Source organism: Labeo rohita, chromosome 21, assembly GCF_022985175.1.
Source record: "Labeo rohita strain BAU-BD-2019 chromosome 21, IGBB_LRoh.1.0, whole genome shotgun sequence".
NCBI lineage: Eukaryota > Metazoa > Chordata > Actinopteri > Cypriniformes > Cyprinidae > Labeo > Labeo rohita.
This window is the reverse complement of record NC_066889.1, coordinates 10984935-10998290: the sequence shown is the minus strand read 5'-3', so window position 1 is coordinate 10998290 and position 13356 is coordinate 10984935. Positions and strand designations below refer to the sequence as shown.

The window sequence follows — 13356 nt, the reverse complement described above, 5'->3', positions numbered from 1 at the left end:
GCAAGGAGATCAGTAAAAAAAATCCATGTGACATCAGGGGTTCAACCGTAATTTTGAAGCTACGAGAATACTTTTTGTACGCAAATCAAACAAAAATAACTCGTCTCCTCCGCGTCACACTAGCGCCATTTTGGAGCGTGTCCGTTGAACGTAAACAACGTACGCTGTTCTGTATCAGCTGCGTCCCGCAGACCAGCTATTTTGATTTAAATGAAAGTGTAATTCAATTCAAGTTTATTTGTATAGCGCTTTAACGATACAAATCGTTGCAAAGCAACTTTATAGTAAACGACGTAAACAGGGTATCCGCGTGAAGCAGCTGACACAGGATAACGTACGTTCTTTACGTTCAACGGACACGCTCCAAAATGGCGCTAGTGTGACGCGGAGGAGACGAGTTATTTTTGTTTTCTTTGCGTAAAATTACGGTTGAACCCCTGATGCCACATGGGTTATTTTACCGATCTCATTGTTACGTTTATGGACGTTGATCGTGTTACAGTTTTTTTCAATTGCTAACAAGCATTTACCAATACTTAAAGTATTTTTTTTTAACTCTTAACACAGCAACACACCTACATCACACAATTAACCAAACAGTTCATTTTGTGGCCAAAACCACATTTTGTTAAATGATTACAAACTCTACATTTCAAAATGCTGAATACCCTTTTCTACATATACTAACTCATTCAAAACACATCAAACCTGATTCAAAATAGAGTCATGCAGTCAAAACATCACCACTAGTTTCTATCCAACAGAAACATATAGTCAATCATAGCACAGTGACTGTCAAAATACTAACAATTGATGGCTTTACAAAAACTGCATTGCTTGTCATATTTCAGTTCTACCTGCATATAATAGACAATATAAAAATTAATATTTTTGTTCTGTAATTTAGCTTTCAGTTTACCTTCAACTGAAACCCGTTTTACCTTTTTTACTGAATGTGTTGTGTTGAATGTGTTTGTTCTTGGCAACATACTACTGAATGCGTCAATAAGTCACTTTATAGAATGTACAAGAGAAAATCTAACATACACGGCCTTTGGTTACTATGCAAACTTGTTTCCGTCACAGTATAAGAGAAATAAAATAAAAACAATAATCTTTTGATCTCACAATTCAGACTTCTACTGGAATTGTGAGTTTACATCTTGCAATTCAGACTTTATCAGAATTTTGAGATACTGTATATTCACAATTGCAAAAAAAAAAAAAAAAAAAAAAAAAAAAATCAGAATTGTGAGATACAAAAGTCAAATTACCCTTTATATTCTATGGCAGAAATAAGCTTTCATTGGTTTCACATGTGTAAAGGGGAAAAAAAACAAACATACAAACATAAAAATGCACAGTCCAACACATTCTTACTCCTTTCTCCTAACTCTTCTCCTGTTTTTCTGAACTAGTCCTCTCCCTCTGCCAGGCATTATTTTTTTTTCTCTCTCTGATTTTTTGTGTTGTTCTCTTGTGTTGTTGATGTAATGGAAAGAGCTTCAACACCTGACTATTCCTCAAACTGAGAATGGAATCAGCTTTTCTAAATATTTCAGTGATCTTGTTACTTAAAGGTGCTAATCAGTTGTTACAGTATTTTATAAAGAGATATTTTTTTTCAATACTTTTGAGCTGTTGTTGTTGCAGAAGTAGAAGCTTAATACTATACTTAAGGTTTGGAACATTAGATCTTCATTTCTGACATGCTGTGTTTAAGCATTTGTAAATAAGACTAAAAAGATCCATGATTTTGGTTTTGGGTAAGCTTGTATGAAAAGAAAATGTAAGCATTTTAGAAACATGATAATTGATTGCATATTGTGTAAAACAACACAAATTGTGTTCATGGTATGGTCACAACAGCCGGATGTTGTGCTATTTGTGTTAAGAGTTTTGAAAATGTGACTAGAGACTGGACAAAAGGATGTTAGCAACTGAAAAAAACTGTAATTACATTGCTGTCTATGGGATTGTCAGAGAGCTGTCAGAACGCATACAAAATATCTTAATTTGTCTTCCAAAGACGAACGAAGCTTTTACGGGTTTGGAACGACATGGGGGTAAGTAATTAATGAAACAATTCTTTGAAAGGTGTAAGTTTAACTTTAGATTGTTTTGATAAATTTGAGCATGGGCGTCGAAAGCAAAATAAATGTGGGTGGGTCCTTTATGTAGTTCAGTGCCTTTATGATGTATTTTACCTCTATCCACTAACGTGACAAAGCTACAAAAGACGGCTAATTATGTATGTCTCCGGTGGCGTAAGCGGTAAAGCGAATAGCTAGTGTTTTCTGACGAAAAGGACCCGAGATCGAGTGGTTCCCATGAATTTGAGTCATATTTGAGTGATGCAGAGTCTCACTTATCATCTTACCCTGTTTTGGCTGTAATCTATTGTACTTCAGACATCAATGAATGACACAGGTTTGACTCATAATGCTGTATGTGTGGCATAGCATTTCCCCAAAAGTTTCCTTTAATTATCTGGAGACATCTGGTCCATGATTGCTCACACTGCCCCAGACTTCTTGTCTTTTGTAGAAAAGAATGAACAACACAAACAGTCTAACATAAAAAAAAGAGTTGGAAAGTGTTAATCTGGCATGGTTTGGGTGCACAAAGTTTTGTGCATTTGTTAAAGGTAAGTCTTAATTTTAACAACTTATTTAGGCTTTTCATGTGGTTAAATAGTGAAGGTCATAATCCTCATTTTCAGGTTTTCTTTCTAAGAAACGTCTTCACAAAGCCCTCACAGATATGCTCATTTAGATAGCACTCCAGAGTTAACACTCTACTGAATCTTAAAATTCAGCTTATGAAGGTCAAATAGTCTTCAGACCACAATAACTAGATGTTTTATTGAGTGGATTGGTCTTTTGAGCCCATTAAATGGTGGATTATTTGTGCTTCACAGTTCCCACGTGAGGCTTTCCATCAGGAACAATTTCCTTTCCCTTAGAATGAGACCACAAGCCCCAACAGCGTTCCTCAGAGGTCAAACAGGAAGGCCCCAAAGTAGCTGGAGGAGTCCTCTGCGTATACAGCTGTGGGAGAAGACACGGAGATGAAGATCTCATCACCCGCACGAAGTTCAAACAAGCCTCCCTGGTAGATAGAGTGAAGGGCGTTCTCGCTGTCTGGAGACCAACATTTGGTACCCACACCTTTCAGGAGTTGAATAGGGCGGGCGTAAGCAGTCTTCTTGTAGACGCACTGCACCACCTGGTGGCTGACAGAGCCTGAGTGGTAATTGTCGGCCGAGAGGGTTAGATAACGGAAGTAGACTTGGGCGTACAGGTAGTAGCGGCCTGCGCGGGGGATACGCAGGTGTCCGTTGGACACGGTCATGTTGTGCAGGTGGGAGCCAAAACTTTGGTTCCCCCAGGAACGAACGGGATGGCGACAGGACTGGTGAAGGTCGGTCTGAGGGGTTAAGGATGTCGTACCTGGTGTTACAAGGGAAGAAGATGCAACAAAATTTGATCATCTCAGTGTACAGAAGCATGATCAGTCCTTCTTTAAGGGATAGTTCACCCAAAAAAAAAAATTTTGTCATTAATTGCTCAATCTCATGCTGTTGCAAACCTGTAAGACCTTCGTTCATCTTCAGAACACAATTTAAGATACAGTGCCTTGCGAAAGTATTCATACACCTTCATTTTTTACACGTTTCAAAGCAAAAACTTGGCAAATTTATTAAAAATAACAAAAACTGAAATATGTACATTGCATAAGTATTCACACCCTTAACTCAGTATTTACTTGAAGCACCTTTACAGCCTCAAGTGGTTTTAGGTATGATACGACAAGCTTTGCACATCAGGATTTGGCAGTTATCTGCTTTTCTTCACCTCACCTCTTCACCTCTCAAGCTCCGTTGGGTTGGATGGGGGCAGATGCACATTTTCAGGTTTCTCCAGAAATATCTGATTGCATTCAAGCTCCAGGCTCTGGCTGTGCCACTCAAGGACATTCACAGACTTGTCTATTAGCCACTATTGCTGTGTGCTTAAGCTCATTGTCCTGTTGGAAGGTGAACCTTCTGCCCAGTCTGAGGTTCTGAATGCTCTTGACTGGGTTTTCATTAAGGCTATCTCAGTATTTTGGTGCACTGAGCTTTTCTTCTACTCTGACTAGTCCTCCAGTCCCTGCTGCTGAGAAACAGCCCCACAGCATGAGGCTGCTACCAGCACACTTTACTTTTGGGGTGGTACTCTGCAGGTGATAAGAAGATCTTGGACATGATTGGACATGAACATGTTGCTTGGAATTGAGGTTAATCAGGCCAGAGAATCTCATTTACGCCTTCATACGCCTTCATTTTTTTCACGTTTCAAAGCAAAAACTTGGAAAATTTATTAAAAATAACAAAAACTGAAATACGTACATTGCATAAGTATTCACACCCTTAACTCAGTACTTACTTGAAGCACCTTTACGGCCTCAATTTTTATTGGGTATGATATGACAGGCTTTGCACATCAGGATTTGGCAGTTATCTGCTTCACCTCACCTCTTCACCTCTCAAGCTCTCTCGGGTTGGATAGGGGCAGATGCACATTTTCAGGTTTCTCCAGAAATATCTGATTGCATTCAAGCCCAGGCTGTGGCTGTGTCACTCAAGGACATTCAGCATGAGGCTGCTACCAGCACACTTTACTTTTGGGATGGTACTCTGCAGGTGATAAGAAAATCTTGGACATGATTGGACATGAACATGATGCTTGGAATTGAGGTTAATCAGACCAGAGAATCTTGTTTCTCATTGTCTGAGGGTCCTTTAGGTGCTTTTTTTGCAAACTGCTACCAGCACACTTTACTTTTGGGATGGTACTCTGCAGGTGATAAGAAGATCTTGGACATGATTGGACATGAACATGATGCTTGGAATTGAGGTTGATCAGACCAGAGAATCTTGTTTCTCATAGTCTGAGGGTCCTTTAGGTGCTTTTTTTGCAAATTCCATGTGTGCTTTCATTTTTTTTTACTGAGGAGAGGATTGAGTCTTGCCACACCGCCATAAACCCCAGATTGGTGGAGTATTATAGTTATGTTTGCCCCTCCGTAGGTTTCTCCTATCTCAACATATGATCATGGAGCTCAGCTAGAGTGACCATCAGGTTTTTGGTCACAAGTCTAACCAAAGTCCTTCTGCGTCAGTTGCTCAGTTTGGCCAGGAGGCCAGCCCTAGGAAGAGTCCTGGTTGTTTTAAACTTCTTCCATTAAGACTACATGCTTCTCTGAGCCTTCAATGCAGCAGAAGTTTTTCTGAACTCTTCCCCCAGATGTGTGGCTTAATGTAATCCTGTTTTTGAGCTCTGCAGGCACCTCAGCACCTCAGGGCTTGGTTTTTGCTCTGATATGCATTTTTAGCTGTTAGACATTTTGTTAAGACTTTTAAAATCATACCCATTCAATTGAATTTGCCACAGGTTAACTTCATTTGAAGTGTAGTAAGATCTACAAGCAATATGAATGCTCCTGAACTAAATTTCACCTGTCCCAGATTAAGGTTTGAATACTTATGCAATGGAATCATTTAGTCTTGCCATTATGGTGTATGGAGTGTAGATTGATGTGGAAAAAAAGGCAGTTTAACTTAAGGCAGCAACATAACAAAACATGAAAAAATGAATCAATATTTTTGGTGAAATCCGAGAGCTTTCTGACCCTGCATAGACAGCAACGCAACTGACACGTTCAGTGGTTGAACCACTGATGTCACATGGACTATTTTAACAATGTCCTTACTACCTTTCTGGACCTTTAACGTGTCAGTTGTGTTGCTGTCTGTGCAGGGTCTGAAAGCTCTCAAATTTCATCAAAAACATCTTGTGTTGTGAAGATGAATGAAGGTCTTATGAGTTTGGAATGACATGAGGGTGAGTAATTAATGACAGAATTTTCATTTTTGGGTGAACTTTCCCTTTAAACTATGCAAAGCTTGTTTTTCCATGACCCATTAACTCTTTCACGTGGCTCTTTTGGGGAATGTGGGGGGATCTACTGAGATTTGTTTGTGATCACAAAGCATTTGTTGAACTAATTTTGTTTCTGTTTTCATGTGAGATATCAGTTTTAGTATCGAGGCAGAAATGTTTTGTTACTTTACTGAATTCCTAATGAAGCGGTTTGTGAAGATTGTTTCCAGAAGGACGAGAAAGCTGTAGAAACTCTAAGGACTTTTTGCTGACATAAGTAAAGGCTTTTGTAATGCACACACCCAAACATGCTGGCAAACTCACCCTGCAGTCCACTGTCTCTGAGAGTAAGATGAGCTGACGGCCGTGGGCTGCCAGTGGTGAGTAATTTTGTACGTGGTGGGATAGCAACTCTTTCTGTGAAACACAGTACAGAACAAAGGGTAAACAAATCAACAGAGCAAAAGGAAGAAGTCATATAAAAATACAGATGTACTAAATTTTAAAAGAGACTGTAGGTTAGTTCGGGTAACAGCAGAAAGATTTTCTTCAACTGAAGTGGAAGAAACACTTGAATTCCTGTGGTGTCACGTTACCTTGAAAGGTGTGTTTGGAGATTATGGTTTCTGTGACCTAAAAGAAAGCAAAAAATGAATGTACTTAGATTTGTGAGAAAATACAGAAAACAAAAGACATGTTTATACATAAATTTCTGCAAATTACAGGGTGCTACTGAAGCGCACCCTCCTGATATGGTTGAAAAAGCCATTTTCCACATTCAAGTCCATGTCAGAAAGACAATCCTAGCTGTTTTCTGGAACACCACAGTGGAACAAAAACAATAAAGCCACAAATGAGAGAGAATAGGCTTCATTACATTTGATTTATCTGGAGCACTTTTTAGCACAAGAGGCCAAATCAAATATTTATTACATCCTGCAGTCTGCCGATATGGCAGTCGTCTTGGACTTAGACACCTAGTAGTGTTGATGCAGCATTATGCAATAGCAAAAAAATTCAGCTACTGATGCCACTGTAGATATGTGTTATTCACAGTCAGAGATTACAGTGATAAAGTGAATAGTGTCTATCTGGTCATGTGATTTCAACATGGCTGGGGACGTGCTCACTTTTTGTTAGGTTTCTGATATGACTGATATGAGTCTTATCGTACACATGTCTATGATTTTAAACATTTTTCAAACATACAGTTGAAGTCAAAAGTTTACATCCACCTTGCAGAATCTGCAAAATGTTAATTTTTTTACCAAAATAAGAGGGATCCTACGAAATGCATGTTATTGTTTATTTAGTACTGACCTGAAAAGGATATTTCACATAAAAGATGTTTACATATAGTCCACAAGAGAAAATAATAGCTGAATTTATAAAAATGACCCAGTTCAAAAGTTTACATACACTTGATTCTTAATACTGTGTTGTTACCTGAATGATCCACAGTTGTGTTTTTTTTTTGGTGATAGTTGTTCATGAGTCCCTTGTTTGTCCTAAACAGTTAAACTGCCCACTGTTCTTCAGAAAAATCATTCAGGTCCCACAAATTCTTTGGTTTTTCAGCATTTTGTGTATATGAACCCGTCCCGACAATGAACATATGATTTTGAGATCCATCTTTTCACACTGAGGACAACTGAGGGAGTCATATGCAACTATTACAGAAGGTTCAAATGCTCACTGATGCTCCATAAAGAAAACAATGCTAAATTGAACTTATTTTGTCTTCTGGGGAATATCTAAGTATTTTCTGTAGCTTCTAAAGGGCAGTACTAAATGAAAAAAAAAAATATGATATTTAGACAAATAAGAAAAATGTACACATCCTGATTCCGTTCAAAGGTTTACACCCCTGGCTCGTAATGCATCGTATTTCCTTCTGGAGCATCAGTGAGCGTTTGAACTTTCTGTAATAGTTGCATACGAGTCCCTCAACTCTCCTCAGTGTGAAAAGATTGATCTCAAAATCAATTTTGTATGATCCTTTCTATTTTGGTAAAATAATTAACATTTTGCAGATTCGGCAAGGTGTATGTAAACTTTTGACTTCAACTGTACTATTAATTTTTAACATTTTTAAGTAAAATTGACTAAGGGCAAACACATAGTTGACTAAAAATGAGGGACCTGAAATCTGTAAGTAAATGTAAATGCACATTAAGCAATCTGTAAATGCTTAATGTTTTTGTGTGTTAAAGGTTTCCAGTGCTTTGTGGTTTTCATGCAGCTAGTCTCCCACTGGTCATGTGCATGTCTAAAGGGCTCTAGGCCCAAATGCCATGGGAAATGCCATAAACAGACTAATTTCCATTACAAACTAAAGACTTGTGTGATAAAAAGCACATGCTTTTGATGTACTTAGATGGTTATTAAATATACAGAATCTCTTTACCTTGGAGATGTAGGCTTTGAGTCCTTCAGCCAGTTTAATGCATGGTTCGCCAAAGAGCTGGACCAGGTCATCAGGTACATCCTGTTCTTTCTCCAAAGCATTCAGAAGACCAAGACATCTCAGCTCCTCCACCACACCTTGCGTCCGTGCCTGTCAATGACATATTCACAAGTCCAGGAACTTTCATAAGTCAAAAATAAATGTCGATTTGTAGTGTAGTTTTCATGTGTAGTTTTAGACTGATTTTTGTTTTGCTTTATTTTTTTAATTATAAAAACGAATTCCTGGTGCTGGTTTAAATTGTGGTTCAGTGAATTGGGAAAAAAAAAAACTGGACAACTGAGTGTGTGGTCATAAAAAAGTCAAACCTTGGCTGTTGTTAAAACTGCCTGACCATAGGAAATGAATGGAAAAGACCCTAAGGCATAGCATTTTCAAAAATATGTGTTGAATGAAATATATATCAGCCACAATACTGAACAAAAACACAAAAATGAAGAATTGAGACTGTAAAACATCCAAAGTACCAAAGCCCCCACCAAGTCTAAAATGTAAGATGGCAGCAATCTGGCCCAAATACATAATAAAGTCTTATATTTTCTTAGTTTCAACTTAAAGAAGTGTAGATTTTTACTGTAGTAAAGTTCAAAAAGTTTGCATAATTGCTTATACAAATGATGGCCTTATTTATTTACACATAAATAAGATCTAAACAACCAAAAATCATCTAAAAGTGCTAAATTTCATCAGGGAAGTTAGTGACATTTATTCAAACGAAAATGACAGCCAAAGTGTGAAAGGGTTAAAAATGTTAAAATAATAACACAAGAAAACAATACTTTTTTACTCACAATCATTCTCCGCTCTCGTTCTCGATTTTTCCTATAGACACACACACTGAAAAACAGAGGCCTTTGGGGGCCGAACAAACAAATTCCCACAACGGAAAACTATTTTGCCAGAAACCACAATAATATATGATAAGAAAAAAATATTACAAGTTTTCTAAATACCTACAAATCCCTCAGTCACTAGAAAAACAGACTAGACTATGTAGGTACAGATATCGGAACTAAAGCTTCTGCGGTTTATATTTTGGCACAGTTTTATTGTTTTCAGGACCCCTTGCATATTGTGACTACCGTGCTCAACACATGCAGCCCAAACTGCAAAACCCCCCTCTTCAAAACCACTGACCTTGAACTCTCATAAAGCAGAGGATTTAAAAGTAATTAATATGCTAATTAAACCTGACAGCCTTTCTCTCATTTAATTAAAGTTTGTATTTATGCGGGTAGAGAGCCCCAAATCTTTGTTTATCTTTGAGGAGAGTTTTCTAAACCACTTTTAGCCTCTGGGGCCAGTTGCATAAACTTAGCCTCTATGTTAAGACAGCGTCTTAAGTACTAGTCTGATCAACTAGCAGTTAACCAAAGAGTAATCAGTCTTATTTGTTGGATTCAGCTTGGACTAATCTACATTTTTCTGTAACTGAATATAAAACATTAGGACCAGACATAAAGAAAAATTTGGCTGACTTACTTTTTAAGACTGGTCTAACCCCTTTATGCAACCGGCCCCTGGTGTTACTTTTAATGAATGAGTTTTAACATCCAGTCAAAAACGTTCTTCTGAAACAATATCAACAATAACACATAAAATCATTTACATTCAGTCCATTATGCAGCTTGCCTCACGGGACAATTTCTGTCAAGAGTTTGACAACTTTCCCACGCAAAACATAAATGTGTCAGAACACAAAGGACCCCTTACAAAAGCTGATGAACACAATTATATCGCTGAATTTATTCACTTGATGTTTGCATCAGAACTGTTTATGACCTAATTCTTCTGGCAGCTAAATAAAAGCAGTAATCACCATCTCAAGACTATACTCAAGAAAAAAAGAGGTGCTGACACAATGAAAACGTGTAAACCTGATATCAAGATGACAGCATGTCAGCCTGCAGGCTGAAAAAACTTTAATGCCATTTCCATATGATCTCCATTATTATTAGGCTATACAAATGTTAGGCTATACAGGTTTTACAAATAAGATAAAGTTGTTAGATAAACTATTCAATCACTGAATATTACAATATTAGTAATGCAACTCCTTGTTGCAAGCAGTTTTACCTGTGCCATTGACATGTTCAAGTATATGAAGAGTCCTGTGGTCGACGCAACTTGCAGGACAATCACGATGACCACCACCGCTGTCACCCACAACTTAGATGGCACTTCGAGACGATTTTTGGGCTGAACCATGATGAATGAGCTCGATTCGCTACTAACAGACTGTAAATATTCAGAGTTGCCTTCGGATGCCGCGGCATTCCTGTCCAATGACTCCAGCACGCACTGAGGAGGGGCTGGAGAATCCATGTCCATCTCTGAGAACTAACTAAATAAGTTTGATTTTACCTACCACCACACACAAGAAGTCCAACGTGATAAAGAGCTTTGGATGACAAGAATATCATCGTAATGGCAGGTCCTTCGAGTTGTAGCGACAAGAGGTTAGCGATGCAGCTGTAAAAACGCAGCTGCGCGGAATAACAGCTGAAAGAGTTTAACGATAGACGGTATACAGTATCATCCGCTCTCCATCCTGCCGTCTCGGTTTTCATTTGACACCGCCTCATGCCTCCCGTATTACCTGTTTACATGTGCAATACATACTTTTCACCTGCTGTGGGGGCTGTAGTAAAGTGATAAAATAATTATGTCAATCATAAATTATGGTAGTCAGCGAGTGAGGGATGGTCTACCTAAAAATAGAAAATTATGTACATATACTCTACACTTGTTCCAAACCTGTATGAGTTTCTTTCTTCTATTACACACAAAAGAAGATAGTTTGGTAAGAAGAATGTTGGTAACCAAATAGTTGATGGTTGCCATTGACATCCATAGTGTTTTTTTTTCATAGTATGGAAGTAAATGGCTACCAGCAACTCTTTGGTTGCCAACATTCTTCAAAATATCTATTTTTGTGGTCAAAAGAAGAAAGGAACTCATACTTGAGGGTGACTAAATGATAACAGAATTTTAATTTTTGAGTGAATCGTCCCTTAAGCAGTTTTAGTACAAGTAGTTTTGTAAATTTACATAAAACATGTTACACTTTGCAGTGTAAAATATCACATATATTATGAATAGGCACATATTGATTTGGTTAAATGGATTAACCCTCAAATATATATTAAATTAATGATAATCTTTTTTAAAATATGATTATATGTGTAGGCTACACCTATGTTTGTTTGTTTGTTTATTCACTTACACTACCAGTCAAAAGTTTTTGAACACTAAGATTTTTAATGTTTTTTAACAAAGTCTCTTTTGCTCACCAAGCCTGCATTTATTTGATCCAAAGTGCAGCAAAAACAGTAAAAATTTGAAATATTTTTACTATTTAAAATAACTGTTTTCTATTTGAATATATTTTAAAATGTAATTTATTTCTGATTTCAAAGCTGATTTTAGCATCATTACTCCAGTCACATGACCCTAACATTCTGATTCTGAACATTTATTATTATTTTAATGTTGAAAACAGCTGAGTAGAATTTTTCATATTTCTTTGATGAATAGAAAGTTCAGAAGAACAGCATTTGTCCGAAATAGAAATCTTTTTTTTTTATAACATTATAAATGTCTTTATCATCACTTTTGATCTATTTATATGCTAAATAAAAGTATTACTGACTCCAAGCTTTTGAATGGTATAGAGTGTATAATATAAATCTTTTTATTTCACATAAATGCTGATCTTAGGATCTTTCTATTCATCAAAGAATCCTGGAAAAAGGATATGTAAAGGACTGTTTTAAATATTGATCATAATACTACTAATATTGTTTGTTGAACAGCAAATCATCATATTAGAATGGTTTCTGAAGAATCGTGACACTGAAGACTAAAGTAATGATGCTGAAAATTTAGCTTTGATCACAGGAATAAATTACATTTTAAAATATATTTAAATAGAAAGTGGTTATTTTAAATAGTAAAAATATTTCAAAATTTTACTGTTTTTGCTGTATTTTGGATCAAATAAATGCAGGCTTGGTGAGTTCTTTAAAAACATTAAACATCTCACTGTTGCTTTTTACAAAAATGTTTGGACTGGTAGTGTATTAAGCATTTTCATTCTTAGAGGTGTGTTTTATTGTATTTTGTAAGGCAGTACCCACACTGCTATCTCAAATCTGCTTTTCAATAACACATTTGCTTTTTAAACATGTGGTTAGTCTGTTTTTTGTCTTATCTCGTTTAAAGGCACATTCTTAAAACATGTTTTAACTTCTAGGAAATAAGGAAAAAATGTATTCATGTTTTTTGAAAGGAGTATGTTAAACTAAATAAGAAATAAATCCTCAGTGCAGTCATTTGGTCTAACAGGAAAACATAAAGACTGGAATTTATACATTCACAAACTGTTTACCAGTTGTTTCCTGCCTCCGTATCAGTGAGCTTATGATCCTAAAATCACTCTTTATAGAAGATGTTTCTAAATCAGAGCTACAAACGAGAGAACTAAAGGGAAAGTTCATGCATAGATTGTGTTTATTTGATTTCCTGTTCATGTAGGATGATGGTATGTCTCTGAAGTTTACATGACGACGGGGATGGGAGACAGATGTTTTGATTATTGGAGTGGAGCCAGTGGGTTACGGCGGCCCCCTGATTCCCCACACCCACATACAACAGATTTACAGGAGGGGCCCGAGAACAGCGGGAGAAGGGAAAGTCACAATAACAACTCATTTGTGAACGGTTCGAAATTATCAATTTGATTTCTTCCGTGCAATGGTTAACTAAAGCCTAAACATCTTACAAGTTTTCAGTTTGGTTGTACTCAGGCTGCATGTAAGACAAGACACAGATATTTTATCATTAAGTATCATTCTTAATAGAAAAATAAGTTTGTTTTTTCCCTTTCATTTTTAATAGTCAGGCTTATGGTTTCTTCTGCGTTTTTAAATGTGCACAAAGCTCAGTGTAATTCCCCCTTTA

The 13356-nt window shown here is 36.9% G+C and overlaps 1 protein-coding gene across 1 annotated transcript; it reads right to left on the bottom strand.

The window, feature by feature from the left end:
• Window positions 1-2443: 2443 nt before the first annotated feature.
• On the bottom strand, window positions 2444-10945 carry tnfsf10l3 (tumor necrosis factor (ligand) superfamily, member 10 like 3). Its single transcript, XM_051092226.1, has 5 exons — window positions 10471-10945; window positions 8335-8484; window positions 6524-6560; window positions 6252-6344; window positions 2444-3452 (listed from the first exon to the last, which is right to left on the bottom strand). Exons 1-5 carry the CDS (start codon window positions 10723-10725, stop codon window positions 2995-2997), a joined length of 993 nt encoding a protein of 330 aa, XP_050948183.1. The 5' UTR covers window positions 10726-10945; the 3' UTR covers window positions 2444-2994.
• Between the last annotated feature and the right edge of the window lie 2411 nt (window positions 10946-13356).